Raw genomic sequence first — 27,281 nt, 5'->3', positions numbered from 1 at the left:
TCTCTGACATAAATCGTTGCAATGTCTTCCTAGGTCAGTCTACCAAGGCAACAGATATAAAAGCAAAAATAAACAAATAGGATCTAATTAAACTTAAAAGCTTCTGCACAGCAAACAAAAACATAACCAAAACAGAAAGACAACCTACCTACTGGGAGAAAATATTTGCAAACAATGGGACTGACAAGGGCTTAACTCCCAGAATATACAAACAGCTCATACAACTCAATAACAACAACAAAATTAGCAATCAAAAAATGGGCAGAAGACCTAAACAGACACTTCTCCAATGAAGACATACAGATGACCAATAGGCACATGAAGAAATGCTCAATATCACTAATTAGCGGAGAAATGCAAATTAAAACTACAATGAGGTTATCACTTTACACCGGTCAGAATGGCCATCATTATTAAAAAGTCCAGAAACAATAAATGCTGGAAAGGATGCAGAAAAAAGGGAATCCTCCTATTCTGTTGGTGGGAGTGTAATTTGGTGAAGCCCCAATGGAAAACAGTATGGCTATTCCTTAAAAACCTAAAAATAGTTACCATATGATCCAGCAATCCCACTCCTGGGCATATATCTGGAGAAAACTCTAATTCAAAAAAAATACATGCACCTCAATGTTCATAGCAGCACTACTCCCAACAGCCAAAACATGGAAGCAACCTAATGTCCATCGACAAATGACTACATAAAGAAGTTGTGGTATATATACCCAATTTACTACTCAGCCATAAAAAAGAATGAAATAATGCCATTTGCAGCAACATGGATGGACCTAGAAATGATCATACTAAGTAAGTCAGACAGAGAAAGACAAATATCATATGATGTCACCTATATTTGGAATCTAAAAAAGAAAAACACAGATGAACTTATTTACAAACCAGAAACAGACTCACAGACTTACAGAAAACAATGGTTACCAAAGTGGGAAGGGGGGGAGGGATAAATCAGGAGTTTGGGATTAGCAGATATAAATTAATATATACAAAATAAATAACAAGGTCCTACTGTAGAGCACAGGGAATTATACTCAACAGCTTATTATTACCTATAATGAAAAAGAACATGAAAAAGGAAATATATATATATATATATATATATATATATATATATATAAACCTGAATCACTATGCTGTAAATTAGAAACTAACACAACATTGTAAATCAACTATACTTCAACTAAAAAAAGAAAAAACCAAAATACCTCAGGCAAAGCCCTAAGGAAATATAAAAAGAATCCAGAGGTGCTTCACTAGCCATCTTACCTGATAGTCCACAAGGAGCTCTGGTCCCTTGAAGTACCTCGAGGCTACGCGGACATTGTACTCCTGAGCAGGGTGATAGAACTCTGCCAGACCCCAGTCTATCAGTCGCAGCTATAAATATGACAGAAATAAAACATGTGAAAGGAGTGTTTCTCGATGCCTGTGCCTTACAACAAGGCCACGTATATTAGAAAACAATTATTTGACCATATAGAAAATGTCAGCAAGTGCACTGGCTAAAATCTATACTTGCAACTGCATAAGAGGTCATTTCTAGAGCAGAGCACTCAGAATCTTATTTGCTGCTGCTTTTTTCTTTTTCAAATTTAAATTATCCTGGCTTACCACTCTCTCTAGATCAATAGAGCTTAAGCATTTTTTCTGCCTCCATACCAGCTTCATGTGTTAACACATCCGCCCATTACTGAGAGTTCTTACTATAAGCTCTAGTCATAACGGAAGGGTTGGGGACATACGCCCACTCCTGGATTGAAGTGCTGCTCTAGCCTTCCATTAATCAAACACTAGTTGATTCATTTACTCACCAGTCAGGGACAACCAGAATTGGATACTGAAAATAGGAAGGACTCAGTGTACTTGTAAGGCCAGGCAGATTAGTCTGAGGGTCATTAAGAAAGGAAGTAAAAACCATCAACTGTAGTTTCTTTCTTGAGGCCCTCCAGAAAAACATGACCGAAGTAAACAAGTGACTACAGTTAGGGTTAGCTGTCTACTTTCCTTGTGTACTACGCTTATGTATAGTAGAAACCAACACTGGAGACTGGAGAAATACTATTATCACAAGTCTGCCAAAGAAAAGAGAACGAGTCTTCAGAAATCACCTAGTACTGGTCAGAGTTTTGACTGGCCCTAAGCCTTCCAATGAAAGGCTTGTGGCTGCCTGGCTGTAATGGTACCTTTTTCTGTTGGTGATCTATCATGACATTGTGAGGTTTCACATCCCTGTGCATGATTCCCTTGCTGTGGCAGTAATCCAGAGCCTATTAGATAAGAAAGCACAGAGAAAAGTAAGCAAACCCTCTACCACCCCCTGCAATGTAAACATATTCTTATTATTTGTTTGTGACAGCTTGATTTGAATACAGTCTCCCAGGGGCAGTTTAGTGTCTGTAAAAAAAGAGAAAAAAACATGTTCAGAAGGCACCCCTAGCTCTCTGAGCACACGATGCTGGCAGCTGGTAGAAAGAGGGCTATGGAGAGGACGTCAAGGGCTATGATGAAGGTTTCTTAAAAAGGGGCATGATATACTTCTTAAGGTACTCTTCTACCTGTCCCTGGTGGCAGTGTCTCAGCCACCTGGATTTAGAAATCATACATTAATCTGCAGATGTGTTTAAAACCAGATCTAGGAACCTCACTGGAGTCACTTCTTATAGTTGTTCAAATAACATGTAAGGGTCCACGTGGACATGAAGAATGACATCCAAATATATCTGTCAATGTGGCTTGTCTTTCAGGTAAGTGTCTCTGGGTTTTCTAGATTTACTTGCATTCTAATATTAGTATTTTCTTTAAAAACAATCCCTGAGCCAGCTGGTCTTTAAGAATCATGATTATGTTATTACTCTAAGAGAGAAAATTACTTCCTATAAGATTGTTGGCATGCAGCTAAGATTTTTAAGTTTACAAGTCAATGATTTTTTAAGTAAACTTCTCAAGTTGTGCCGCCATTACCACAATTCAGCTTTAGAACTTTTCCATTATCCCAAGAATTTCCCTTAGGCTGGGCTTGCCTGCAGTCAGTCCCACTCCATCTACCTCCTACTTCCTCCTTCCCTCCCCTCTCCTCCCAGCTACTCATCTACCACCTAATGCTACAGATATGCCTTTTCTGAACACTCATAAAATGAAATAACACAACATATAGTACTTTATCTTCTTTCACTCAGCACAATGTTTCTAAGATTCATCCATGTTACTTTTTTCCTTGCTGAGCAGTATTTCATTGTATATATTAGTTGATAGACATTTGGGTTGTCTTAACTTTTGTCTATTATGACTAATGTTATCTATAAATGCTGCTTACAAATCTTTGAGAGGACATATTTTTTTTCTTTCTTTTGGGTAAATTCCTAAGGGTGAAAGTGTTGGGTTGTATGTAAGTTTACATTAAACTTTTGAAAAATCTGCCTAATTGTTTTCCAAAGTGGCTGAACCATTTTACAATCTTGTCAACAACATATGAGGGTTCCAATTTCTCTACATTCTCGTCAGCACTTGCTCTTATTTATTTCTTTGATTACAGCTGTTCCAGTGGATCTGAAGAGGTATCTCATTGTGGTTTTAAACTGCATTTCTCTAATTAGTGATCAAATTAAACATCTTTTAATATGCTTTGGGGCTAGCCTTTATCTCCTTTGGACAAATGTTGATTCAAAATTTTCACCCATTTCTTATTTGGGTTAAGTCTATTTTTTGTTTTATGTAATATAAAAATTTGCTCCTAAATCTCCCTTTTCCAACACAGTAACTATTTCCATAAACTTCAATGTTGGTTGCTTTGTCTTATCTTAAAAAGCTCTTGACGTCAACACGAGTCCCATAATATACTCCTTGAGTAATGATGCTATCAATCCATAATCTTATGGTATCTATGATGTGCTTGGCACTGAGTACTCTTGTAAGAGGGACAAGATTAGGGTTTCTCACCGTTGGCACAGTTGACATTTTGGACTAGATAATTCTTTGTTGTGGGGAGTGTTCCTGCACACTGTAGGATATTTAGCAAAACCCCTGGCCTCTACCCACGAGATGCCAGTAGCACCCCTCCAATTGTGACAACTGAAAGTGACTCCAAACATTGCCAAAGTCCCCTGGGAGACAAAGTTAACCTGGTTGAGACTCAACGGACTAGACTAGCAAGGACACTCTACTAGGCATCTTTACATGGGAGGGAATACACAAACTAGAGGATGGTCCTAAGGACCTCATTCTAAGAACAGGCACACTTTGCCTTCCCCAGATACCATAGAGTATACCCTGTATGATGCTTTTTACATCAAGGTCAAGAACAGGCAAAACTAAACTATGATGGTAGAGATGAGAATATAATCTATGCAAGGAGAGAAATATTCTATATCTGCACTGTCCTGTATGGTAACCATTAGCCACATGAGGCCACTGAATGCTTGAAATATGACTAGTGTGACTAAGGAAGTGAATTTTTAATTTTTAACTTAAATAGCTACCTTTGCGTAGCAGCTACTATATTGGACAGCATAGTTTTATGTAGATGTGGATGAAGGTTTCACATTTATGTAAAATCCAGAAAACTGTACTCTTAGATCTACTCATTTCATCTATGTAGGTTCTACTTCAGTTTAATTTTTCTCTGTCTTGTTTTACACCAACACTTGTAGCAAGACTCCACAGTGGCTTTGTGGCAGTACCTTAGGAAACCAGGGCTCCTGAGGACAGACCTCCCTAAATCTGAATCAGGAGCTCACACCTGGTGGGAAGCCTCAGCAAGTCACCATGCAATCACTCTGATGCCCTCAGACTTAGTTTCTTCTACATTTTTAATGATGTTAAGTATTTCCTCTTCCCCAATCCTGTTTTTCTTCCCTTTTCCAGGAGAAAATTTAGCAAGTGTTGATTTTATTATTTTGCCCTGTCTTTGCCCAAAGGAATAAAGTAATTAAAACCACAGTACCTGGGGTGTGAAAAATACCTGATGAAAGCAAAGGCTGAACAGATACAGTAAGGGAATTAATTCTTCTGCCAAGTTCACTAGTCAAGATGATTCCCTGTGGAATTACTGACTGCTTTTAAATTCCTTGGGGAATTATTTCATTTTTAAAAGCTGATAGTTTCTGACTATTAAGCATGAAGGAGGTTTTTCAAGTTTCATCTGGGGTTCTAAGTCTCATTAGCAGAAAGTATGCCCTTATCCCTAGCTGCTACCCCCGGAAGGCAGAGGGAACATCAGATACTGCGTGCCATCGGAATGACTAGCCTGAAGACCTGCATCACTGGGATGCTGTTACCTGATCAAAGGACAATTGCACTAGGTTATAAATATTACCTTTAGTGTGCTAGCTAACCACAAAATCTTAATCCTTACTTAAAAAAAAAAAAAACCCAAAACAAAAACAAAACAAAAAACCCAACCAAACCTATCACTATGCCCACCCCCACAAAAACAAACAAACAAAAACAACCCTGTAAGAGATCTGGATTGCAGCTTTCATGGAGTGAATGCCTGGGGTTTTCTGAGAAGCACCTCTAGGAAAAAGGCTAGCCTGACAGTTCACAGGGCCATAGCACTGCACACCCCTGTCCCACCGAGTCCTCCAATTCTAGCCCGGAGAAGAGATGGAGAAAGATGGGATAGATCAAGCTCTACCTTCTTCATCATTTTGCTTATTGACAAAAGAAAGACCCGTGAGCCATAAGAGTGAACCCTTAAACCCACCACTATGGCTCTAATGATAAGTGGTTTGTGCAAGTGCTTGTAAAAAGAACATGTTTACTTCAAAGAGCTAGTTCTTCAAATCCCCATTTCCAAAAGCTTTAGCCTTAATTTAACTTGGTATTTTGTTCCAGCAACTGTTCACAATCCCATCAAAACTCCATCCTGGCAATTTTCATCAATAATGCCAATACCTTAGTCTCCTCTATATTCTTCCAGAGTTTCTTATATTGAGATCCACATGTTTCACTCTAAAGCTGTACATAATGCTGTATGTATATTTTCATATGCATTTTTGGGGAGAGTTCATAGCTATCATTACACTTTTGGTGATCCATGACCCTAAAAAAAATTGGTCTATTCTATTTTACAAATCTTTTCAGAATTCTTAAGTGTTTACCTAGACAAACTAAAAAAGATCTTTCCTCTATTTATCAATAATGCTTGAAAATTTCAGTCTTGGGATTAGTAAGTCTCCAAGAAGGTCCACCTATCACCTCTCCCTGCATGTTAAGGTTAACCAGCCAGGGCTAAATAGGTAGGCTAAAGGGTATGTTGTCTCAACGAGACAGGGGAAGAAAAGGATGGCTGCAAAATGCCTGCCATCCCTGAATGCATGTCCTTCCATGATGTGACTTCAATGCTTTGCTCAACCAGAGGTGGAATCTACCTCTCCAACCCCCTGAATCTAGGTTTGGTCATGTGGTTTGCTTTTGCCAACAAGGCATTAGCAAACATGACACAGCAGAATCTTGAAAAGTGCATACATGTCGAGGTTTCCCTCTTTTGCTGTCAGGACCCTCAAGACCACCACAGGAAGCAGCCCAGGATAACCTCCTGGAGAATGAGACCTCAGCTATTACAGCTGCCATCGTAGATATGTGAATTGGACCATCTTGCCCCAGTCAAGTGGACTCAAACCAAAAGACTCATCCATTCAACCCACTGAATTATGAGAATTAATAGATCATTTTAAAAAGTCATTAAGTTAGGGGGTGATCTGCTATGCAATGAAAACTAATAGTAAGTATAAATTAAGCAGGAAAAAAAAAATCCAAGTACCAACAGGAGTTATGAAGAGTGAGGTTCTAACCTCTGGTATAATGTCCCCAGTACCCCTAACTTGACCATTTTCAGTTCCACTGGAAAATTTCTATGTAAAGATCCCCTGATGGAGACCTCAAAATAAGTTAAAAAACAAACAAACAAAACAAACAAACAAAAAACACTATAAATTCTCTGGGTATCAAAAAATATTCCTGAGGTCTCTTTGTCCTCTCAAAAACTTCTCCTTTAATGAATAAGCCTGAAAAAATTCACTGTTTAAGAATGTCACTTACTTTAAGTAGTTCATACATATAAAACCGGATATCAAAGTCTGTCAGGATCTGGTACAGTTGCTGAAACAGATTTTAGAAAACAGAAAGTTTATTTAGTCTTGTTGTATCTTGTCATCCCAAAGTTGGTCATTTTTCTCCATAAACTTAGTGCTTAAGTCACTCAAGAATCCCAGAGCATTTTACTACCTGATTTGGAACAAATAGGGATAAAAACATAAGACAAGGCGCTAATACTTCAGTCTTCAGAAGAAAAAAAAAGAGGAATTCCAAGGGGAAAAAAAAACATCTATACCAACATGGATCTTTCAAAAACTCATGTAATGCTCTATGATTTCAACACCACAATTACATTATTATGGAGATGAAGTCCAAGTTGTCCAACTGACCTCGTATTTTTACCGCACTTCAAACAAACTAAACCCATTGCAGCACCATGGTTTAGATAACTGACTTCTGAGTGGACAGCGGAACTTGAAAAATTTCATCAGCCCACATGGTAAAATAGTGACAAAACAGTCTGCTTGTGAAACATGAAGGAAATGAACTGCTATAGCATTTGGAGATGGCAAGAGACTAAAAAAATCTGTACCTTCCATTCCCAAAACGAACTGCAGGCTGGAAAAAAAGAACACCTCATAGGCAATAACTGATGGGAACTAAAGAAGTAAAATGTTGTAGAGGGGAAAAAAGGAGTGGTGGGGTGAGATGTTTAAAAAAATAAAGAAAAGAAAATATAGAAAAGGAAGAAAGTAGGGAAGGAAAAGATACAGGTACTGAAAATGATTCAAGACCAAACTGACATACAAATGAAAGTATTCATAATTGATAATCCAAAGACCCATCCGATGGGAGTTTTTAAATTCCAATTTCTAAGAGAGACAGCAGAATTTACACATCCAGGTTCATTTAAATTATCACAAACCCTTATCAGAAACTATACTATTATTTTTGATAATCAATTCCAAGCAAATCTTTCCCCACCAGTCAAATAGTACCTTCTATAAAATTAATTTGCACACCTTTATCAAACTTATTTTGTTTCTCTCTTTACTGGAAGACTCAAACCACGTGGGGAATCTTTCCAAGGTGCACAAAACAGCATAAACAATCTGTGTAAAAGGAGGGGAAACTTAAAACTTTACATGCATATTTGTTTGTATCTGGAAGAATGATGTAAGAGATTAATGAAAAGTGGTTTTGTGCACATATGTCTAGAGGATGGACAGTTGGACACAGGAATAAGGAGACTTTTTACTGCGTACTATTTTATATTTTAGATCTATGTAAAGATATTACCTGTTCAAAAAAATTTTTTTAGGAAAAATAACAGGTTTGCCAAGAACCTAACACTTTCTATCACCAGGACTTTGCCTCTTTCTCAAAATTCCATTTACTAAGATCTGATTTCATGAATCTCAGGCAGTGCCTAGCTAAGGGCACTACAGGGAATGAAAACATACTTTCCAGTACACTGGTGGTGCCTTGAGCTGCTCCACTACTGGAGGCTGACCCTGGTTGGGAAAGAATCACATTCAGGCCCAACAGCAAACACGCCACCACTTCTGCTCAGGAGACTCAATCACCTAACAGCTAAACACCCAAGTGTTTTGTTCTCCCTCAGCTCTGAACAGCAAGAAAGGCTTCTCAGCCAGCACATGAACAGCCTGTATGGAGACACAGGCTGAAGATACCATCTCTTTGGATGCCAAATCAGCTTTTCCTCTGACAGTTAAGGAGATCATTCCCAGAGACTGGGCCAAGTTGAACCTCAAGTCAATAAACAGGCCATGAAAGTGAAAAGGACATTTTCTAAACCCTAAAGGGCTAGAATATTTTATTTCCGAAAAACAGATATGGGCTATTTAATTATTTGGATTTCTATCTGTGGGAGGCTTTCCTCTCATATCACGTGGTATCTATACCAAGCACCCATGTGAACAGTGTAAGGCATAAAAATTGCCTTGGACTGCTAACATAGTATTTCTGGCTACTCCAACCAATATCAATTTTATGTAATACAAAAAACCCTAGCTGACTATAGCTTTTAGGCCTAATACATTATAAAGACCTAAGCGACAGGCTGACATTCACTCTCACTTTTCAGGAGCTCTGGGTAGGAGACCAACTATACCTGTAACATCTGACCACTGGGGCCTGGAAGTCAGGCCTCGCCAGGGTCCAGTCCGGATTCCCCTAACTCTGTAGCTCCTTCTCCACTGCAACCCCCAGGAGATCCCCACCCTGACCAAACAAACCTGTGTGTGCCACTTCCATTCTTCCCTCTCCAAAACCTAGAATACCTGCCCCTCCCCCTTAGCATCCCATCCCATCAGGGTTCTACAGAGCTGACAGTGGTCTCTTCCCTCTCTGAGCCCCCATGATGTTTACTGTCCTCTGGGGAGCCCACAGGACGCCAACAGCAGCAGCATGCCCAGAGTTAACATTTCTCACTCAGGTACTGGCAGTGACCTGAAGTTATCAAGATAATTTCTCACTCCGCTGGAAACAACAAAGGGCTTCTTCACCTCGTCCACATCCTAAGAGTCCCATGCCAGCATCCTTGCACATTGTGGCATATGCATGATGGGGAGGAATGAGTGATGTGACTGGTGGCAGTCACCAATTTGGTGATTCAAGATCTCTGAACCTTCCCTCCCCCAAGTATGTCAAGGGCCCACCGTACAACCCAGTCCATATTCTAAGTCCTCACACAGCAGAACAGCCTATGTTTTATATACCCTACACCACACGTGGCGTGATCCTCTGCTTGCACACAGAAGACAGTCAACAAATATTTGTCTTTGATGATCTTCACCAGTCAATGAAACAAAATTGATACCTTTCCAAGAAACAGAAGTAATGAGTCAACAACACATTAGAAAGGGAAATTTCACAAGAACTACACTTCTCCTCCATTATTCTTAGTCAGGTACATGGACATCATTAACCAACCAATGGCAAAACGCTGCCAGGAAGTTAGTTTTACTTACATTTTCATAAAGTAAGTGACTTACCAAAAACAAAACAAGCCTATGCTTCCCGGAAGACTACAAAGGTGCTGAGGAAGAAACTATTCACCAATCCTAGTTTGGGTCCAAAGCCTCAAATATACTGGCATTTCCCTAGAAATCAGTTATACTCCAGAACTATTCAAAGAACCCAAGGTGGAAATCTCCTGAGACCTTTATTAACCTCAGAAAGTCTGGGGAGAAGAATGCAAAAAATACAATTTGATCAAGAAAATCAGGGCCTACTTGGTCAAAAACCAACATGCAGAATGGAATGGCTGCAAGGCCCCAGCCCCAGTGACTGTCATTCAGGAGGGCTTCTCACTTTAAGAAGGTTCCCAGCCAGATATGGGAATTACCAACACAGCGAACTTTCACCCTGAACACACAGCTTGCACATTCCCTGACATACACAGCTTGGTCTATGTCCATAAACCCCAGTGGTCCCCGTGTAGGGAGAAGACAAAGTGGGGGAAGTGTGATATAAAGTAAAAGTGAAAGGTGGCACCCATTTTGCCACTATTTACACATAACCCCAAGATTCAGAATGAGACCAAGGGAAACATTTTTAGAAATTTAAGGAAGCAGAACAAATCATTAATCAAGTACATCAAAGTTACTACAAATCACATGAAAATGTCTTACAAAGATGACAAAATAATGTCAGTGACCAATAATAATAAAAGTAGATTTTGTTCCCCCAATTAAGGAAACTTGAGACTGTGAACTCATCCTCTCCACATCAAACTCTAGCAACATGAACAAGACCTCAAAACATCAGGAGTTCAAGGCCTCCTCTAGGAGTGATATGAAATTTTCCACAGATCAATATAGGTCTACCGTCTTCTTAGGATGGGGCCCATTTGGGATGTCTCATTAATCTTTAAAATGCCCACATGATATATTTTACTTAAACTGTATATTCATTTTTATTTATACTCTTCCAAAGGCATAGAAAACTGAGAAGCATGTCTCAACGAAAACTCTTTCTACCTCAAAACAGTATCTGAACCTCCTTGGGATAATTTTGAGTTTGAGAGTTTTCTGTAACTATTCATCCCAACTTTTAGAAATTGGCTTTGTCTTTTGTTCTAAGTATCACCACGTATCTTTTATTATCACTTTGACATATATGAAGCTTAACTGTTGATTTCAAGGAGAAATTGATCAAACTAGTACCTCTATCATAAAATAAAGTATCAAGGAAAAAAAATCAGCAAGGCCATAAAAGATCTGAACTAAATTAACAATATAAAAAATATGACTATGTACCAAAGTCACAAAGCAACCATCAACAAGTTCCAAATAATCAACATTATATACATACAGATCATGTTCTCTGGCCACAGTGCAATCAAATTAGGAACCAACAAAATAGAAGAATCATTTTTTAAAAAAAACCAAGTAGATCCTGGATATATATTCACAAACATACAGCTATGAAGGCCATTCCTAGGATAATAACTACTGGGAAACTTTTGAATTTAAACTCTGTATGGTATATTAGATGGCATTATTGTATAAATATTAAATTAAGTATACCAATAGTATTGTAGTTATGTTATATTAAGTTAAGTTATATTAAGAAAATATCCTACCTAGTTCCAGTGCTAGCATATTTAAAAATGAAGTATCATGATGTCTACAACTTACTTTATGATGACTTCAACAGATAGAGACAGAGATAAAGAGGGGAGGGTGGAGGAGAGAGAAATAACTGCAAATGTGGCAAACAGTATTAACAACTGGTAAACCTAGGTGAGTAATTTAAGGGTATCAACTGTGCTATTCCTCCCAATATTCAGTGGGTTGAAAACTAAACAGGAGTTCCATAATCATGGAATGTAGCTAAAATGGTTCCTGGGGTTGTACAGACGTAACACTTACTACCGATCAAGAAAGAAAGAAACAAATCAAGTGAGTTGACTTCAACTTGAGAAGTTAGTAGGAAAAACAGTGAAAACTCAAGAAAGAAGAAAGAAGGAAGGGGAGAGGGTATACAGCTCAGTGGAAAAGCACATGCTTGCCATGCACGAGGGTCCTGGGTTCAATCCCCAGTAACTCCAGTTAAAAAAAAAAAAAGGAAGAAAGGAGAGATGGAAGAAAATAATTAAGATAGGAGCAGAAACTGAATGAAATAGAAAAACTAACAAAAACTATCTGAGCAACAAAACCAAAAGCTGGTTCTTTTGAAGGTATGAATAAGAGAATTCTAGCAACGCTGATTTTTTTAAAAAGAGGGAGAAAACACAGCAAAGGTACAAGTAATGTTACAAACGTAAAGGAAAGCATAAATTACAGATGCATTATGTTTTTAAGTCCTAAGAGAATTCTATTAACTTTATGAAAATATAATCAAAAGTAGACAACTTTAGAAATAGATATTATCTAAACAGACTTGGAAGAGATAGAAAGCTGGGATAAAACTTTAGCCAATATTATGTTTTAAAAAGGAAAGTTTAGTCCAAAGTCTCCTCTCCCCACCCCAAAAGACACCTACCTAGATAATTTCTATTTCATGTAAACTTTCAGAGAACAGAAAGGAAAAGCTATCTAGTTTATGTTATGAAGTTAGTATAAGCCTGATACCAAAACCAGAAAGGTTCTACAATAAAAGGAAATCAAAGATCAAAATTTATTATCAATTGTATTCATAAAAAATACTGAAAAGAATGGGCTGCAGGCTGTATCACTGTTGATTCACCCCTGATATTTAAACCAGGGATGGGGGGAAGGTATAGTTCAAGTGATAGAGCACATGCTTAGCATGCACAAGGTCCTGGGTTCAATTCCCAGTACCTCCATTTAAAAAAAAAAAAAACTAATAATAGATAGACCTAATGACCTCCCCCTCAATAAAAAATAAAATTAAAAATTTAAAAAAAATGGACAAACCTCTGGATATCTAAAAGCCAGCTATTAGTACACTTAACAGTAAAATGAGAAAAAATAAAAACAAACTTTCCTAATAAAATGGACACTGGACATTTAATCAACTGATTTTCCCACCTGTGGCCTGTTATACCATCTGGAAAAGAAAATAATTTTTCTGTCATGATCTGTTCTTCCAAAGCACACAACTGCTACCTAATATTTAATGATCTTTTAAGTTACTAAAATGGCATGGCTTGAACATGTCAAAGGGACCTCCAGTTTAACATGGCAGAACAAACCCATCCTACCTCTGCTTCTTCCCAAAGCTCCTCTAAAATAACAGTAAGAGGAAAAGGGGGGATTAACTCACAATAACTAAAAGAATGGAAGCAATAACAAATTTTGAAGCTATAAAACAGATGTCCAGTTGACTTAGCAGACCACACAAAAGCTGGGAATTCTGCTAACATTCTGCCAACAGAGGCGGTCCAGTAGCAAACACTTCACACTGAAGAACTACAGAAAGGTTCAGGAATTAGTGACCCCAGGGATCCCCGAAAGAGGGCAGAGATTGAGCTGAAAACAGGAAAATGAGTTTAAAACACCACACTGAAAAGGGGGAATTAAGTGAAAGTCCACATGACACTCCCCATAGCTCTCCTTAACTTGAGAAGTTACTAAGACGCTGGCAGCCAGACTCGCATCCTCGAGATAGGAGCTGACAATCAGTAATCATTGAATTCATTACTCTGAAGTATGAGCAGACATTTAATAAAAACTATGACATTTCAGACAACTGTAAGAGGCAAAAACAGAGAACACCCCCCAAAAAAGGAATTTAGAAGAAAAAGAGAAAAAGGAATGAAGAAAACATAATGGGAAAAAGACCACATATTCTCAGTGAGAAAATAGAAGATATTACATAAAGCATAAAAGAACAGGATACTATCTTTAAAAATTCAGAGAAGAAAATAGAGTTCTAAGATATGAAGTCTAACTTTTGAATGAGTTCTAGAAAATGAGAACAAAGAAAGAGAAGAAAATAAAAGAACATTAAAAATATTTTTCCAAATGGAAGGACATGGGTTTCTAGACTGAAAAAGCCCAGTAAGTCCCCAGGACAAAAGATGAAAGCGACCCATACGAAAGCACATCACTGTGAAATTTCAGAGACTGAGAATGGAGAGAAAATCATAAAAGCTTTCAGAAGAAAAACCAAAAACAAAAACCAGATCACACAAGATGAAACCAGAATGGCTTCAGTGGTAGTAGTGGAACAATCTCTTCAAAATTCTGAGGAAATTATTAATTACAACCTAGAATTCTATACCATGGTAATTATATTAATTGCAAGGATAGAATAAAGATGTTTTCATATATGCAAGCCTCCAAAAGCATCAGTTTCCCTTTTAAAGGAAGCTCCTAGAGAATGTACCACATCAAAACATCCCCTTTGTAAGAAGGAAGACTTCTCTAGGAATTAAAAACTGATCTTCTGCATGTTGTTAAATCAAGAGAGCAGCTGTCAATTTAAGAAATACAAAAATGCTGAAGTGAATATTTTTACATGTGTGGCTAGATAATTGGTAAAAACTCATTAAGGAAGCAGACGCATTGAAAACTGAGGGATTTTACTATGAAGTCTCATTAAGACCAGCTTTAAACTTTTGCATTAAGAGAATGTTTGGTTTCATTAAAGCCCTAAGCCTTCTTAAATGCACACACATTCCCAGCCACGGACATCTTGCACAGCAGAAGCGTAATCATCTACAAGCATCAGCACGGTAGTCTAGCAGCTAAGCACTGCTCTGCTAGGTAATGAAAAGTTTACATCCCACCTTTTAGAATTCACTATTGATTTCACCTTAAGGAGTCACATCAACAAGGAAATTTGTTACATATGGGAGAAGCTATACAACTGGCCCTCCACATCTAAAGGATTCAACCAGCCACGGATAGAAAATATTCAGGGAAAAAAAAAATCCAGAAAATTGAATTTGCCAAGCTCCAGCAACTATTTACATAGTATTTACATTGTATTTACAACTATTTACACAGCATTTACATTGTATTAGGTATTATAAGTAATCTAAAGATGACTTAAAACATATGGGACATGCATAGGTTATATGAAAATATCATGCCATTTTATACAAGGGACTTGAGCATCTTCAGATTTTGGTATCCCTGGGGGGTATCCTAATCCCCCGTGGATACCAAGGGATGACTGTATATAAAACTTCCTTATTGTTTTATAAGTCATACAATCCTCTTTTGCTTACTTATCACTAACCTTATTTTAGAGTGATTACCTAATAAAAAGTAAATGTGAGAGTAAGATTCTTTTATTTTCACCCAAAAGTATCACTCCTGTTACCAGCGTCTTTCAGCTGCTGTGTTGGTTTTGCCATACCTTCTATAACAATAAAACCACAAGCCTTTTTTTTCACTGATAGAGAATTATAATCACCTAAAAGTTCTCTAACTGCCCATAAAAATCAACACGACTATTTATTTTTATATTGGTTTTCATATTATGCTCTACCATGTTCAGTATGTCTGGCCCCAAAAACCTTATCAGAAGGTTGCAGTGTTTGAACAATAAAAACATATTCATGAAAAAACAGCTTAAGACCATGCTTTTCGAAGAACACTTCAAAGTCTAAATTAACATGCATTATAAGAAATGTAAACACCCCAAAATAGGGCTTTTCTAAAGCACAGTTATGCTGCATCATTTGCTTTGTATACAGTGTGCCTGACCAACACACATCATCTAGATGACAGCTTGAATCCAATGTACTATACTGCATTTTTTCACACAAGCTGTGGACCCATTTACCATTTGCTATCAGGAATGTAAGATTCCTATAAAAAGTAGAGTTAACATCTACCTAAAACTATGTTGTCTAAAACATGAGTGCTATAGATGACGCATTAACTTAGAGCCAGACCAGCAGCGATTCCCAGAGTAAGCAAGGCAAAGGGTGATAAAAATGTAAGAACCTAACGGCTTTCTGCATCCTGTACTAATGCTGTAAGGAATCCAATCTGTTACTTCCTGCTCTCACCAATGACCTTTCCTGCCCGCCTTGTGTTCTAGACTATCAACAGTACTTATTACCACATCCCCATTCCCCGTTAACCCCATGCCACAAAGAAAAAGTACATACGCACCTTAAAATCTGTATTATTGATATATTCAAATACCAAAGCTGGTGTCTTTGACTGCAAGAGAGAATAGCAATGCTTTATAAATATTCAAAAAATAAACAAATTTGCTTCTATCATATTGGCCCATTCCCAAACCCTACTCAGATGAAAGAGATTCACTCATCAGGGAACGCCTATTAAGAAAGTATCCTCCTGAAATTTTTTGTTTGGAACTTGCTTCAAAATAACTGGGGATGGTGGGCGGTGGGGAAGTGGGTGGGGTGCAGATGAACAGCGCTGACCACAAGCTGATTAACTTGAGCTCAAGTTGGGTGATGTGTGCAGGGAGACTCATTGTATTATTCATTTTACTTTTTTAAATGGTTGAAATTTTTCATAATAAAGGTTTTGCTTTGTTTTTTAAAAGAGACATATCCTCTGACCAACTTGTTAGTGTGCCTGGCACATTATGTGAAGATTTATACTCTGCAGTGTTCCAGTTTGCCAACCACGAAAGAGTGATACATTTTCATCTTGGTTTAGTAAGCCAGATGCATTTCACAGAATTATCAGAGGTCTTGGGAATTTATCACAGGTCTTTTCAGGATCAAAAAAAAATCTGTGATTATTATTAAGTTATAATGTGAAATTACTGCCTTGCCTTGGCTAGAGACAATTAGAGAATGTCTCACTTTACAAAGATGCATTCCTCAAAAACTCATGTAAAATCAAGTATTTTGAAAGCACTATGATCTTTAATGCAATAATAACAAAATGTTCAATATTTCCTTGTTTAAATACAGATTTTCAAATGTCAGGTTTACTTAAGTAAGGTAAAATAAGGCTAATTGGCAGTGGAATAAGCTTTCAAAATTGAGAGAAAAGCAGGGGCTTAAAAGGTTATAGAAAGTAACAAAATCATCTTGGAAATCTTTATGGCTAGGAAAATTTTGCTCAAGGAAGCAGGTGAAAGTTACCTAGGAAATAGGCTACAATGCATGCATGCAGGTCTTTGCCAGAACAAGCAACAGCCCTGGTCCAGGGATTCCTCACTAGCCCAACACTGAAAGGGCTTCATCAAGACCACCAGATCTGTCTACAGGCTGGGAGCAAGCCTGTTCCCGTACAAGTTATGGGACAGAGGTTCCCTGTTGGTTTCCATCCACTTCAGTTTACTTGAATTACATATCATGTAAAACACACACATGCTTTAAATAACGGATTACCAAAATAGTAAGACAGGAATCACTAAGTTCTAGGAACTTAAAAAAAAAAAAAAGCAAAATGAAGATGTTCCAGGTATAAAACTACATACTGCTTCACAATGCAGGCCATTTTCAAATATTATATAGTTCAGAGTTAGTCATCACTGTAAAATCAATCTGAGCTTATAAGGCTGGGATATATTTTTAATGCCAACTAGACAATCTAGATTACAATCATCCTTCTCAATCTTGTCAGGATCCCAAAGGAAAAACTTTCCTTATTCTTCAGTTCAATGATACTGTGTAATCTTGGGCAAATAACTTCTGCAGACTTCAGTTTTCTTATCTGTACAATGTGACAGGATGGACAATGATGGTACCTACCCCACCTGATTGTTGTGAGGATTAAACAATGTGATACAGTTAAACATTGAGAATAGTGCCTAGCACACAGTTTCAATGTATGTTAGCTACTACATTACAAGGATGTCTTTAGCAGATACAAACAAAAACCTATTTCTTAAACAAAAAGCTATCATGGGAGAACAGAGAAATATCTGAGGTAGAACAGGTGAAGAACAGAAATGGGATGGGATGTGCTATAAGCATGGTACCAAAAAACCCTCAGCTAATCATAAACACGTGAGGTTAAGTTCCTCCCCTCAGGGAGAGAAAACAAAATTAACAGCACATTTAAAATGGCTAAAAATCAAGCATTTTAACAAAAATATTTAAGTTACATCTGCAAATACAATGTGAGTCCTAAAGATGAATGCTGAATTAAAGACCACTATGAGAAATAGCAAGACAGCCTTTCAAGGGGTCTGTGGGGCTGTGGTCTGTTCAGCTCTCTATGGCAAGGGTCCACAAGGAAACACTTGATATTTCCTTCTGTAAACCCAGATTTTCAAATGTCAGGCTTACTTAGTGAGGTAAAATAATGTTAATTGGCAGTAATAAGCTTTCAAAATTGGGGAAGAAGCAGGGGCGTAAAGAGATTCAGCAAACGTTTGCGGACCATATCAAAATAATGAGGTAACAAACCTGGGACAGGAATTTTTTCTACATGTGCTTTTAGGTTCCAAAAAAGTGGTGGTGGCTATTTTATCACTAGGCCGCTATGATTTTTTCTGGTTTTCATAACCATTCAGTAGTAAAGACAAACTCAATCATCCCCAGTAGATTATAATGATGTTTCTCATATTCTGAAATTCTGTGACACACTCACTCACTCACTCACTCTCAGAACCACCAGGCACCTACCACAGGGTCCTTCACAGTGTCAATCAGCTTAATGATATTTGTTCCACCACGAAGGTTCTCCAGAATCTTAACCTCTCGTTTTATCTTCTTTTTCTTCACTGGCTTAAATACATAAAAGTAATCAAAAGTGAGACTCCTTTTGAAGTTAATAAATAAAACTTTAAAACCATGTTTATATCAAATGGATACTGCATTATCTCACACACTGTGTTATGCTAAAGGGCATGTCTAAATCAGGAGAGAAAAAAAAAAAGAGAGATAAAAACGGGCCTGCCCATGAGAACTTTTAAGATTAAGTTAAATAATTCACAGACTCATACAGCTTATGTGTCAGATCTTTAAGTAGTTACATTTAGGGCACTTAAAATTTTTGAACACCCATGTCATACTTTAAAAATAAAATGCTTACTAGATAACTGCCAAATGGAAACTGTTATAGCTCTGAACAGCTGTCTATCACGCACTCACAAATAGAAAAACTGAAACAAAATGGTGAGACACCTGCTCTTACAACGAGTTGCATGTAATTTTGTCTTCTAGGAGGGAAGACCAGTTCACTGACATCAAGTTACAAACTTGTTTCCCAGCTGCTGGCTCCCATTTCCTGTCACCACTCCCATTTCCTTAACATCTAGAATCTGAAATCAGCACAAAGCCAGTAAAACTTCCCAACAGATCCCATTCCTACAGAAAAACATGATGGATCAGCAAAGGAGAAAACTGATCTCTGATACAGCAGTGATTGAAAAACCTCTGCTACTTGCTAACCTCTTAACCTACTTGATAGCAAAACTGAAGACCGTAATGAGAAACACTAGCTTTGCACACATTATTTCTTCTCTTAAATGGGCTAAAGAATTTGCAGAAGAATAAAAGTAGTTCCAGAAAAGTAAGTATCACAATCAATTACATTTTATAAAGTATTTAAACAGTGACTGGCATTTAGTAGCAATCAATAAATGCTAGCTTTATTATTTTCAAATTTTTAGTTAGTCATAAATCATATTTCATCCTCATAAAATTTCTATGAAGACTCAGCCAAGTTGAGCTATTTGCCCAAGATTGCACAGCTAATAGTAAAGAGTGGAGGCAGGATTCAAATCTACACAGTCTGACTCTGTCGGCCTCACTCAGCCACTGTGCTTTTACTTCCCAAGTGTGGCTTTGGGAGAAATGTAACTAAGGAAAAGGAGTATTCCATCACAGTGTTATACTAGCTATACTAGCACAGTCAAAAAGAGTTCAATGGATTGGCCATGAAACAAGATTAAAAAAGTCTGTGTGTATGGTGCATTGGTGGGGAGGGAAGGGGAGACGTAACACATGCATATGCTCGAGAAACCATCATCTCTTGCTGGTCACCAAGCTACAGCTTTGAACACACAACAAAACAGAGATTATGAAACACAGAACACCTACATCACCTATAACAAGGTGCTCAACTGAGGCTCTGGAATCTAGCTGCATTCTTTTAAGCCAGCTGCCACAATCATGACCACTTCACTTGGTCAGGGTTCTCAGCGGAACAGACCTCACTACTGTGGTTCTTCCCTATCTTCACTTGGGAATTTTACTCCTTATTTTCCTTTTTCATAATTACAGAGCTCAGTACTTTGGGAAGAGAAAGCTCTTGAAAATAAAGTACAACTTGATCAGAAAACAGCCAGAGAAGGACATATCACAATATTTTAGTCGATAAGCTTCAAAAATGTCAATGTCATGAAACATACAGACTGAACAACTGCTCCAGATTAAAAAGATATGAAAACTGAATGTACCGCATGATCTGAGGTTTCCCTTTGTGATAAAGAACACTGTAAGGACAACTGAAAAATGAGAATGGGGGCTGTAGATTAGCTAACAGCACTGTATGTTAATTTCTGACTTTGGATCATGGCACTGTGAGTTATGTAAAAAAAATTGTTCTTGATTTTAGAAAATACAGGAAATCAGGGATGACTGCAATTACTCTCAAGCACTTAAAACATGTAAAAAATATAGTTATATAGGCATATACATACATATCTATGTGTGTGTGTATACACAAGAGACAGTGTGAGAGAGAAGGATAAAAACAAATGTTGATACTTGAGAAATCTGAGTGAAACATACACGGGAATTTTTGCACCTTTTCTGTAAGTCTGAAATTTTGTGAAAAAGTTAAAAGGAAAACAAAAGCTGGGTATTATATCTAAAAATTTACTAATGCTACCAGTATATTCAATGTAAGAAAATTCCAGTTTTCATCCACTACTGGAAAGCAACTACAAATCTGTGGGATTAGGACTGGTAACAGAGGGAGAAAAACACCACGGCCAGAAGCAGCCTATATTCACCAAAAGCCCTCCTCTCCTTCTAACAGTGGGTGAGCACAGGGGTAAACCATTAAATAAGTTGCTTTCATGACAATGCCCCATATAAAGCCTTGCTTTGTTCTCCTGCTATTCAGCAACTGATCAGACAGGCACACTGTTCCTGGACAACCCAGTTAAGTTAAGATGAACGTATCTTTCATTACGTCTAAAGGTAACTTAGAGAGCAAGTGAAGCATATTTTGTTGCTGAATTGTCACCTGTCCAACAACTTCTCGAACCAGAGACTGGGGACAGCACGGTAATTCTGAAGTCACACAATGGAGTTATACTGCAGCTGGAGTCCTCATATACTGACAAAAGACCAAGAGACTGTAAGAAAGGAAAGTGATGCACAGCTCAAGGCACAGCTCAAGACACACCTCTGCAAAGCAGGAGCAGCAAGTCTCTATAGGAACCAGGCTACAGGTAACTTCCTTTAGCCTCAAGATTACTCTGCTGAACCTGAGAGATGCTCCAGAAGCTAAAAAACCAATAAACTCCCAGGAAGTGAAAGCAATGATTTAAATTCTATAAATAGTAACTGAAGAGAAAAAGTTAGGATTTATAAGGGACCTTTGCCATTTAAAGGAAAAGAGACCATGAATTTTTACAGAAATAAGGATGCTTTGACCCTCTAGCCCAGAGTCTGCACTCATTCACCACCAGGAAGGTGGCGAATACATTTCTATCACAATCTCATTATTTCACCCTGCACATTAGAAAGAGCCTCTCTCCTACCCAAGGTTCATTTATTCCAGTTCAGAGAATTTACCTGATTCTAACTGGATCAGTTTAGCAGTTTAACAAAGCAAAAAAAGGAAAAAGAAACACAAAGTCTAGTAGATAAAATGGTAAAAAGCTAAAAAAAGAAATTAAAGTATTAAAATAAGTTTCAATAATAAATGAATTTTGGCACACACCTAGAGACAATATTTATGGGGAAAAAAACACTCATTAAAATTTTCTGTGCATGAGATCTGAAAAGAAAGAAAAAAAGCATTTTTTTCAGGTTTCTGCCCACAGTGAAGAGTCCCAGCTATTTAGGAGAAACTTGTTCAAAATAATTCAAGAGTAAGCTATTTTTTCTCTTTCCCCATTCACCAACTTAAAACATTTTAAAACAAAAGAACAATTTAGTGATGGGCTGCTTGGAAAGGAAAAAGTTGATAAAGTCAGTAATCTGTTCTATTTATTTACTCAGAGCTGGTTTTTAAAAAGCCAGATGTGAGAAAGGTTTCAACTACTAGCATTTAATTGTGATTGAATTTGCAAAGTAATGTCTACCAAAGGCTTAAGAATTATGACCCCAATAAATCCCAGCAAATATTAACAGGCAAAGTCCCATCTTAAAGTCTTTCCAAGCACAACCGACCTGATAAATTCAAGGAAAGTGGGACTATAGCTCAGAACTTTCAAACATGGGATTACTTTTATTCCACCACGAAAGCAACAACTGCCCGACTAAGATACTGATTTCATCACCAGTAACAAACAATTACAATGAACAATGGTTGTCAGGAATGTATGATAGGAGAAAGAAAGCTCAGTCTAGATGATAGCTTTTATTTCATTACCTTGGTAGCATCTCTAAAATCTACTGCAACTGACCTAAATATAAATATTATCTGAGCAATGTTAATTTCTTCACAGCAACTTTCCCCCTAATCTTTCAACTCTCATCTTTCCAACCACAATACCAACTCCTTAAGGGTAACTGTTTATTCTCAGGATTTAAAAAATGTTTTTTATTTTAAAAAGCGAGATATACAGCAGGTCTTTTGAATCTCATTGAGAGGATGGTATAGTCCTTTCTATGACTGGTTCTGCCCTCTAAAATCATTCACCTGGCACAAATGAAATATTGTTGTAACCATATTTTACTGCTTTGTAAGTCCCAGGCACCGCTTTAAGCACATTTAATAGTACTCTGAGATGAGTACTACTAACTACTGCAATTTTACATGAGGACACTGAGGAAGAGAGTTTAAGTAACTGCTCAAGGTCACAAAGCTCCTAAGTGTTGGAATTAACACCTGAATCCAGGCAGTCTACTTCACACTCGAAAAAGAAAAAAACTTTGTAGATTACTCAAACACCATCCTCTAACTACCTACTCATCTATCTGCATCTCATCTGATTTTCCCAACAACTTGTGAGTCAAACAAGAAAGGTATACCCATTTTACAGATAACAAAACAGTCAAGTGGGTATAAATGAAGAAGCTGGTTCTAGAATCCAAGTATTCTGCCCTCCATTTGCAGTACTTCTTACACTATATCACCCTGATTATGAGGTGACAGATCCTAAAATTAGGCTCTAAAAATTATTTGGAGTCATGCTCTACACATGAAAATAGGTACTCTATATATACCAAAAGATTCTTTTCACACATGGTGCACTCTCCAATAAACTCTAATGTATTAAAAGAACAAAACTGTTAACCCCTAAACCTTACAAGTAATCAGGATGAGACTTGGAGAAACTGTATGGGTTAAAAAAGTACAAAAACACTGGTTCTTGTGGTATCAGACCAAGAAAGGAAAGTAACATTTCACTTATGCATTAAACATGCTGCTGTGAATACAAACCAGAGAACCCAAATCTGGGTCTCCATAGCTCTCTGGGTATTCATCTATTCCACACTTCAACTAGCAACCCACTGACATCAAGTTATTTCCTTTCAGAAGAATAACTCCAAAAATCATTAGAAACAAAGTAATTCATTTGACTTCTGCTGAGTGTTCGTCCATCTTTCCAGCAAGATGTACAGCAAGAAGTCAAATATCCAGTAAATGTCCTACCCTTGCCCTTCACATCTACCAAGACCCCGAAACAGGGACAGAGGGTTGTGAACCTAGTGTTTCCCCTCACAGCCATGGGACCCTGAGCAAACTGCAGGCACTCCTGGGTCTTGGTTTATTTGTGAAAAAAAGGTTTGGGTTCTAATCATTTCTATGTTCCCCTATTCTGTGATTGTTTCACAGGTTAACCACACTCTTAATCTCTGACCCCACAACCACAATATTAGAAACAGCACTGACTAGTTCACACACAACTTTTAAAATCTGTATTACTTTTAAAGTCAGTGATACTTAGGGAGGAAGGTATATAGCTCAATGGCAGAGTGCATGCCTAGCATGCATGAGGTCCTGGGTTCAATCCCCAGTACCTCCATCCAATCAATAAATCAAATTACCTCCCCCCTCCAAAAAAAATTAAAATGAGTGAAGTCAGTAATAGTTTAATAATACTTTTAAAAAAAATTTGTATACTTTGAGACGTGTGGAAACTAGAAATCATGAAAAATTCTGATGAATTAACATTAATGTCTTGCTTCAGGAAGATGTCTTGTTACACTTGCCTAATGAAGTAAATGGAGGGGTAAAAAACCTTCCACCTGAGAAAGTAGAAATAAAGGAGAAAGCACAGTATCAGCATGGAGAAAACATCATTTTGATATAAGATAACAGCCACCAGCTCATCATGAAGTAACTAAAAAGATCTATAATCAACAGATATCTCATCCTTCTTTTAATACTACCTCCTGACAGCAAAAAATTTAAAAAATATCTATAAACAAGTAGGCTAAACATGCTGAAAAAATGAACTTGTATTACTACCACTCTCTGAAGCTTGAGAATTAATTTCTGGGGGAAAAAATGGATAGTCAAGCTCTTTATAAAATAATACTAGCAACAGGAAGCCTCATGAGGATTTCTAGTCATCACAGCATGGGTCCAAAGTCCTGTACATCTGATTTTTAAAAACTGGTATTGCTCTTAACTTCTATTTAGGAAATAGCAGTTTAATTCGAAGGATCCCAAGGAGAATCGAAATCCATATATAGGTGGTACTCACAAAGGGCTGGAAGTTGCCCAAAATGGCCAAATGCTCTCATTTTTGTGTAATTTTCCTAAGAGTTACCACAAAAGAACTGAAAAACTGATTTTTTCAGAATCAAAAGATGAAACTTTAGGAACAAAAATGGCTTCCTGTCATACTACAGTAACCCTTACCATCTGCCCTCCTCCCTTTCTCCTCAAAACAATTTGTCAAAAAAGATAACCTCCTTATTTGATTGGAAAGTTTAAGACTTCAGCCTCAGAATTTCACTTCAGCATAGACAGAAGCATTTTGCTCACCAGTTTCTAAGTTCCTCTTAACAGCCCTAATATGTTTTGATCAAAAAAAATTTAGAAATCTGATGTAAATTAAATGATACAAAATTTCTCCATGGTCATTCATCATCCAACCATTCTCATATATGGAAAAGGACTGGATGGAAATGTTACTGACCAAAAAGATAGGCAGCTCCTGTCCTCGAGGAACATACCCTCTCTCTTGGTCACAACGTGCACATCAATACGTAAGTTCCTTCCTGCAGTTGAAGTACAGTAGGTCTACATGAAGAGGAAGCTTTTTCTAGATTCCTCCAAATTACGAGCAACTGGCATTCTATTGAGTACCTAATTTCCTGTGGCCAAACACCACAATAGTAGGCAGTAGTCATAACTTTGTCTCATCTGAATAGGTACATGTAACTTAGAATAAAGATCCTAATCTTTAAAACAAACAAAAAAATCCAGTATTTTTAATCTACTTTAATTCAGCCTGTCAGAACAATGGGAAAACCCCAAAAATACAGTTAGTACTTTCTTACCCCATCATCCTTCAGACAGAACAAAATCTGGATAGAAATGATACAAGGCTTTGAAAAACAAAAAGTGAGTATAGTTTTTCACCAGTGGAAAGAAGGTGGTTCAGGCCATAGTCTGAAAGGAACTTGTGTCAAAGAGATACAAAAGAAACAACACTTCATGGACTAGAGCATCAAAGGGGCCTCCCAAGTCTTATTCCAGAACACTGGGACTTCCTCTGTGCTCAACATTAAGATACAACCCAATGGTAAAATGAGCAGCAAGAGACAGGAAGAAACAGGAAATGGGAGTTCTGGCTAAAGGTTATTTCAACATAGTGATGTGAGATATGTTTCTTTGTGCCTACGTTTCTTGTTGGTAAAAATAAACTTCAGCTTCCATATTGGATTCCCTAGACATATCCCATGAATTTTTAGAGCAGGGGAAAAACTATCCAACTGAGGTTATGAGGTTCTCTAGAAGGATGACTAAGGGGCAATAAGATGTCTTCCTAAATCAATGTACTATTACTTGCACGTACATCTGAGTGCTGTTCCTTTTCAAAAAAGACACCATGGGAAGTTGTACATTTACTCTAAAATGCTACCATCACACAAAAGTTTAGACATTTTTCTGGAATTTAGTCAGAAATTCATTCTTCTGAATGCACAGCAGTGGAATAAGAATATTCCTAATTTCAATTTATGTCTTGCTTACTTCCTAGAGAGATTTTAAGCAGCTTTTTAAAAAAACATTTATGCTAATGTATAAAGGAAAAAAATGTATAGCTTTCCCAGGTGACTTCTCTGAAAGGAACATTAAATATTTATGCTCGTGAAAAAAAATATGACTTTGTAGGTGCAATTCATATTTAGGGAAGAGGGGAGTCAAACGCCACATCTTCAGTATCAGTTCCTCACTTCTCACCCCTACTGTTTCTGGCAGCACAAGTAACTTGCCTGTTTCTCTCTACTGCAATCCTGCTTCTCCATCACTAAGCTAGGATGGTACTGAGAGACAGAGTAGACCACTTTTCTGAAAGGTGATTTTCAGACAGTCTAAGTCTGACTCTTCTTTCTAAACAGGGACACAGCTGCCGTAACTCTACTTAAAACTTTTCAATCCTACATTCTTATTTACAGAGCCTCTCCAAAATGGCCACATCTGAAGTCCTGTACATGTAAAATGCTTGTATGTATATATTTAGACATTAAAAAAAAAATCTTTACTTATTTTTTTGTGGAGGTACTAGGGATTGAACCCAGGACCTCATGTATGCTAAGCATGCACTCTACCACTGAATTATATCCTCACCCCCTAAAAGTGTTTGTATTAATTAATTAACTCTTTGGTCTTATCAAGATTTCACTGAATGACAGCCACACACAACAAGTGATCTGGTAATGATGAATAACCTTCACAGATTCTAAGAATTATTTTTTAGTACACCCTATAATACATTATTAAAGCTACAAAATCAGTTACCTGAAAGAGAATTTAGCCAAATCTTCACATTTCATCCAAGAGATGACAGAAGTTGTCTCTTTAACAAACTTAGGCTGCTAAACCAGACTGAGAGGGTTTTGTTCCAATTATAATGTTAGTGATTATAAGTGTACTCTCTACCGCTCCCAATTTCACTTTTACTAGATGATAAGCAACAAAGAACCTTCCTGGCACTAACAGCTCACCACGTCCACCCCACCTGAAACGTTTATCGCTAAAGGAGAAAAATAA

General features: G+C 37.4%; 1 protein-coding gene across 3 annotated transcripts in view; it reads right to left on the bottom strand.

Annotated features, from left to right (window-relative positions):
* CSNK2A2 (casein kinase 2 alpha 2) overlaps positions 1-27,281 on the bottom strand; it is a 38,433-nt gene that overhangs the window by 9,391 nt on the left and 1,761 nt on the right. For 2 of the 3 annotated variants that reach the window (XM_045504522.2, XM_010967258.3), the window contains exons 3-7: positions 18,554-18,655; positions 16,110-16,160; positions 7,051-7,110; positions 2,196-2,279; positions 1,279-1,389 (exon numbers count right to left, since the gene is read on the bottom strand). In XM_045504522.2, coding sequence (XP_045360478.1) covers positions 1,279-1,389; positions 2,196-2,279; positions 7,051-7,110; positions 16,110-16,160; positions 18,554-18,655 — 408 coding nt within the window. The remainder of the gene's footprint in view (positions 1-1,278; positions 1,390-2,195; positions 2,280-7,050; positions 7,111-16,109; positions 16,161-18,553; positions 18,656-27,281) is intronic. The other variant, XM_045504523.2, reaches the window with a different exon arrangement.

The sequence above is a fragment of the Camelus bactrianus genome, chromosome 9 (assembly GCF_048773025.1).
Source record: "Camelus bactrianus isolate YW-2024 breed Bactrian camel chromosome 9, ASM4877302v1, whole genome shotgun sequence".
Classification (NCBI taxonomy): domain Eukaryota; kingdom Metazoa; phylum Chordata; class Mammalia; order Artiodactyla; family Camelidae; genus Camelus; species Camelus bactrianus.
This window is presented reverse-complemented; position numbering and strand designations above follow the sequence as displayed.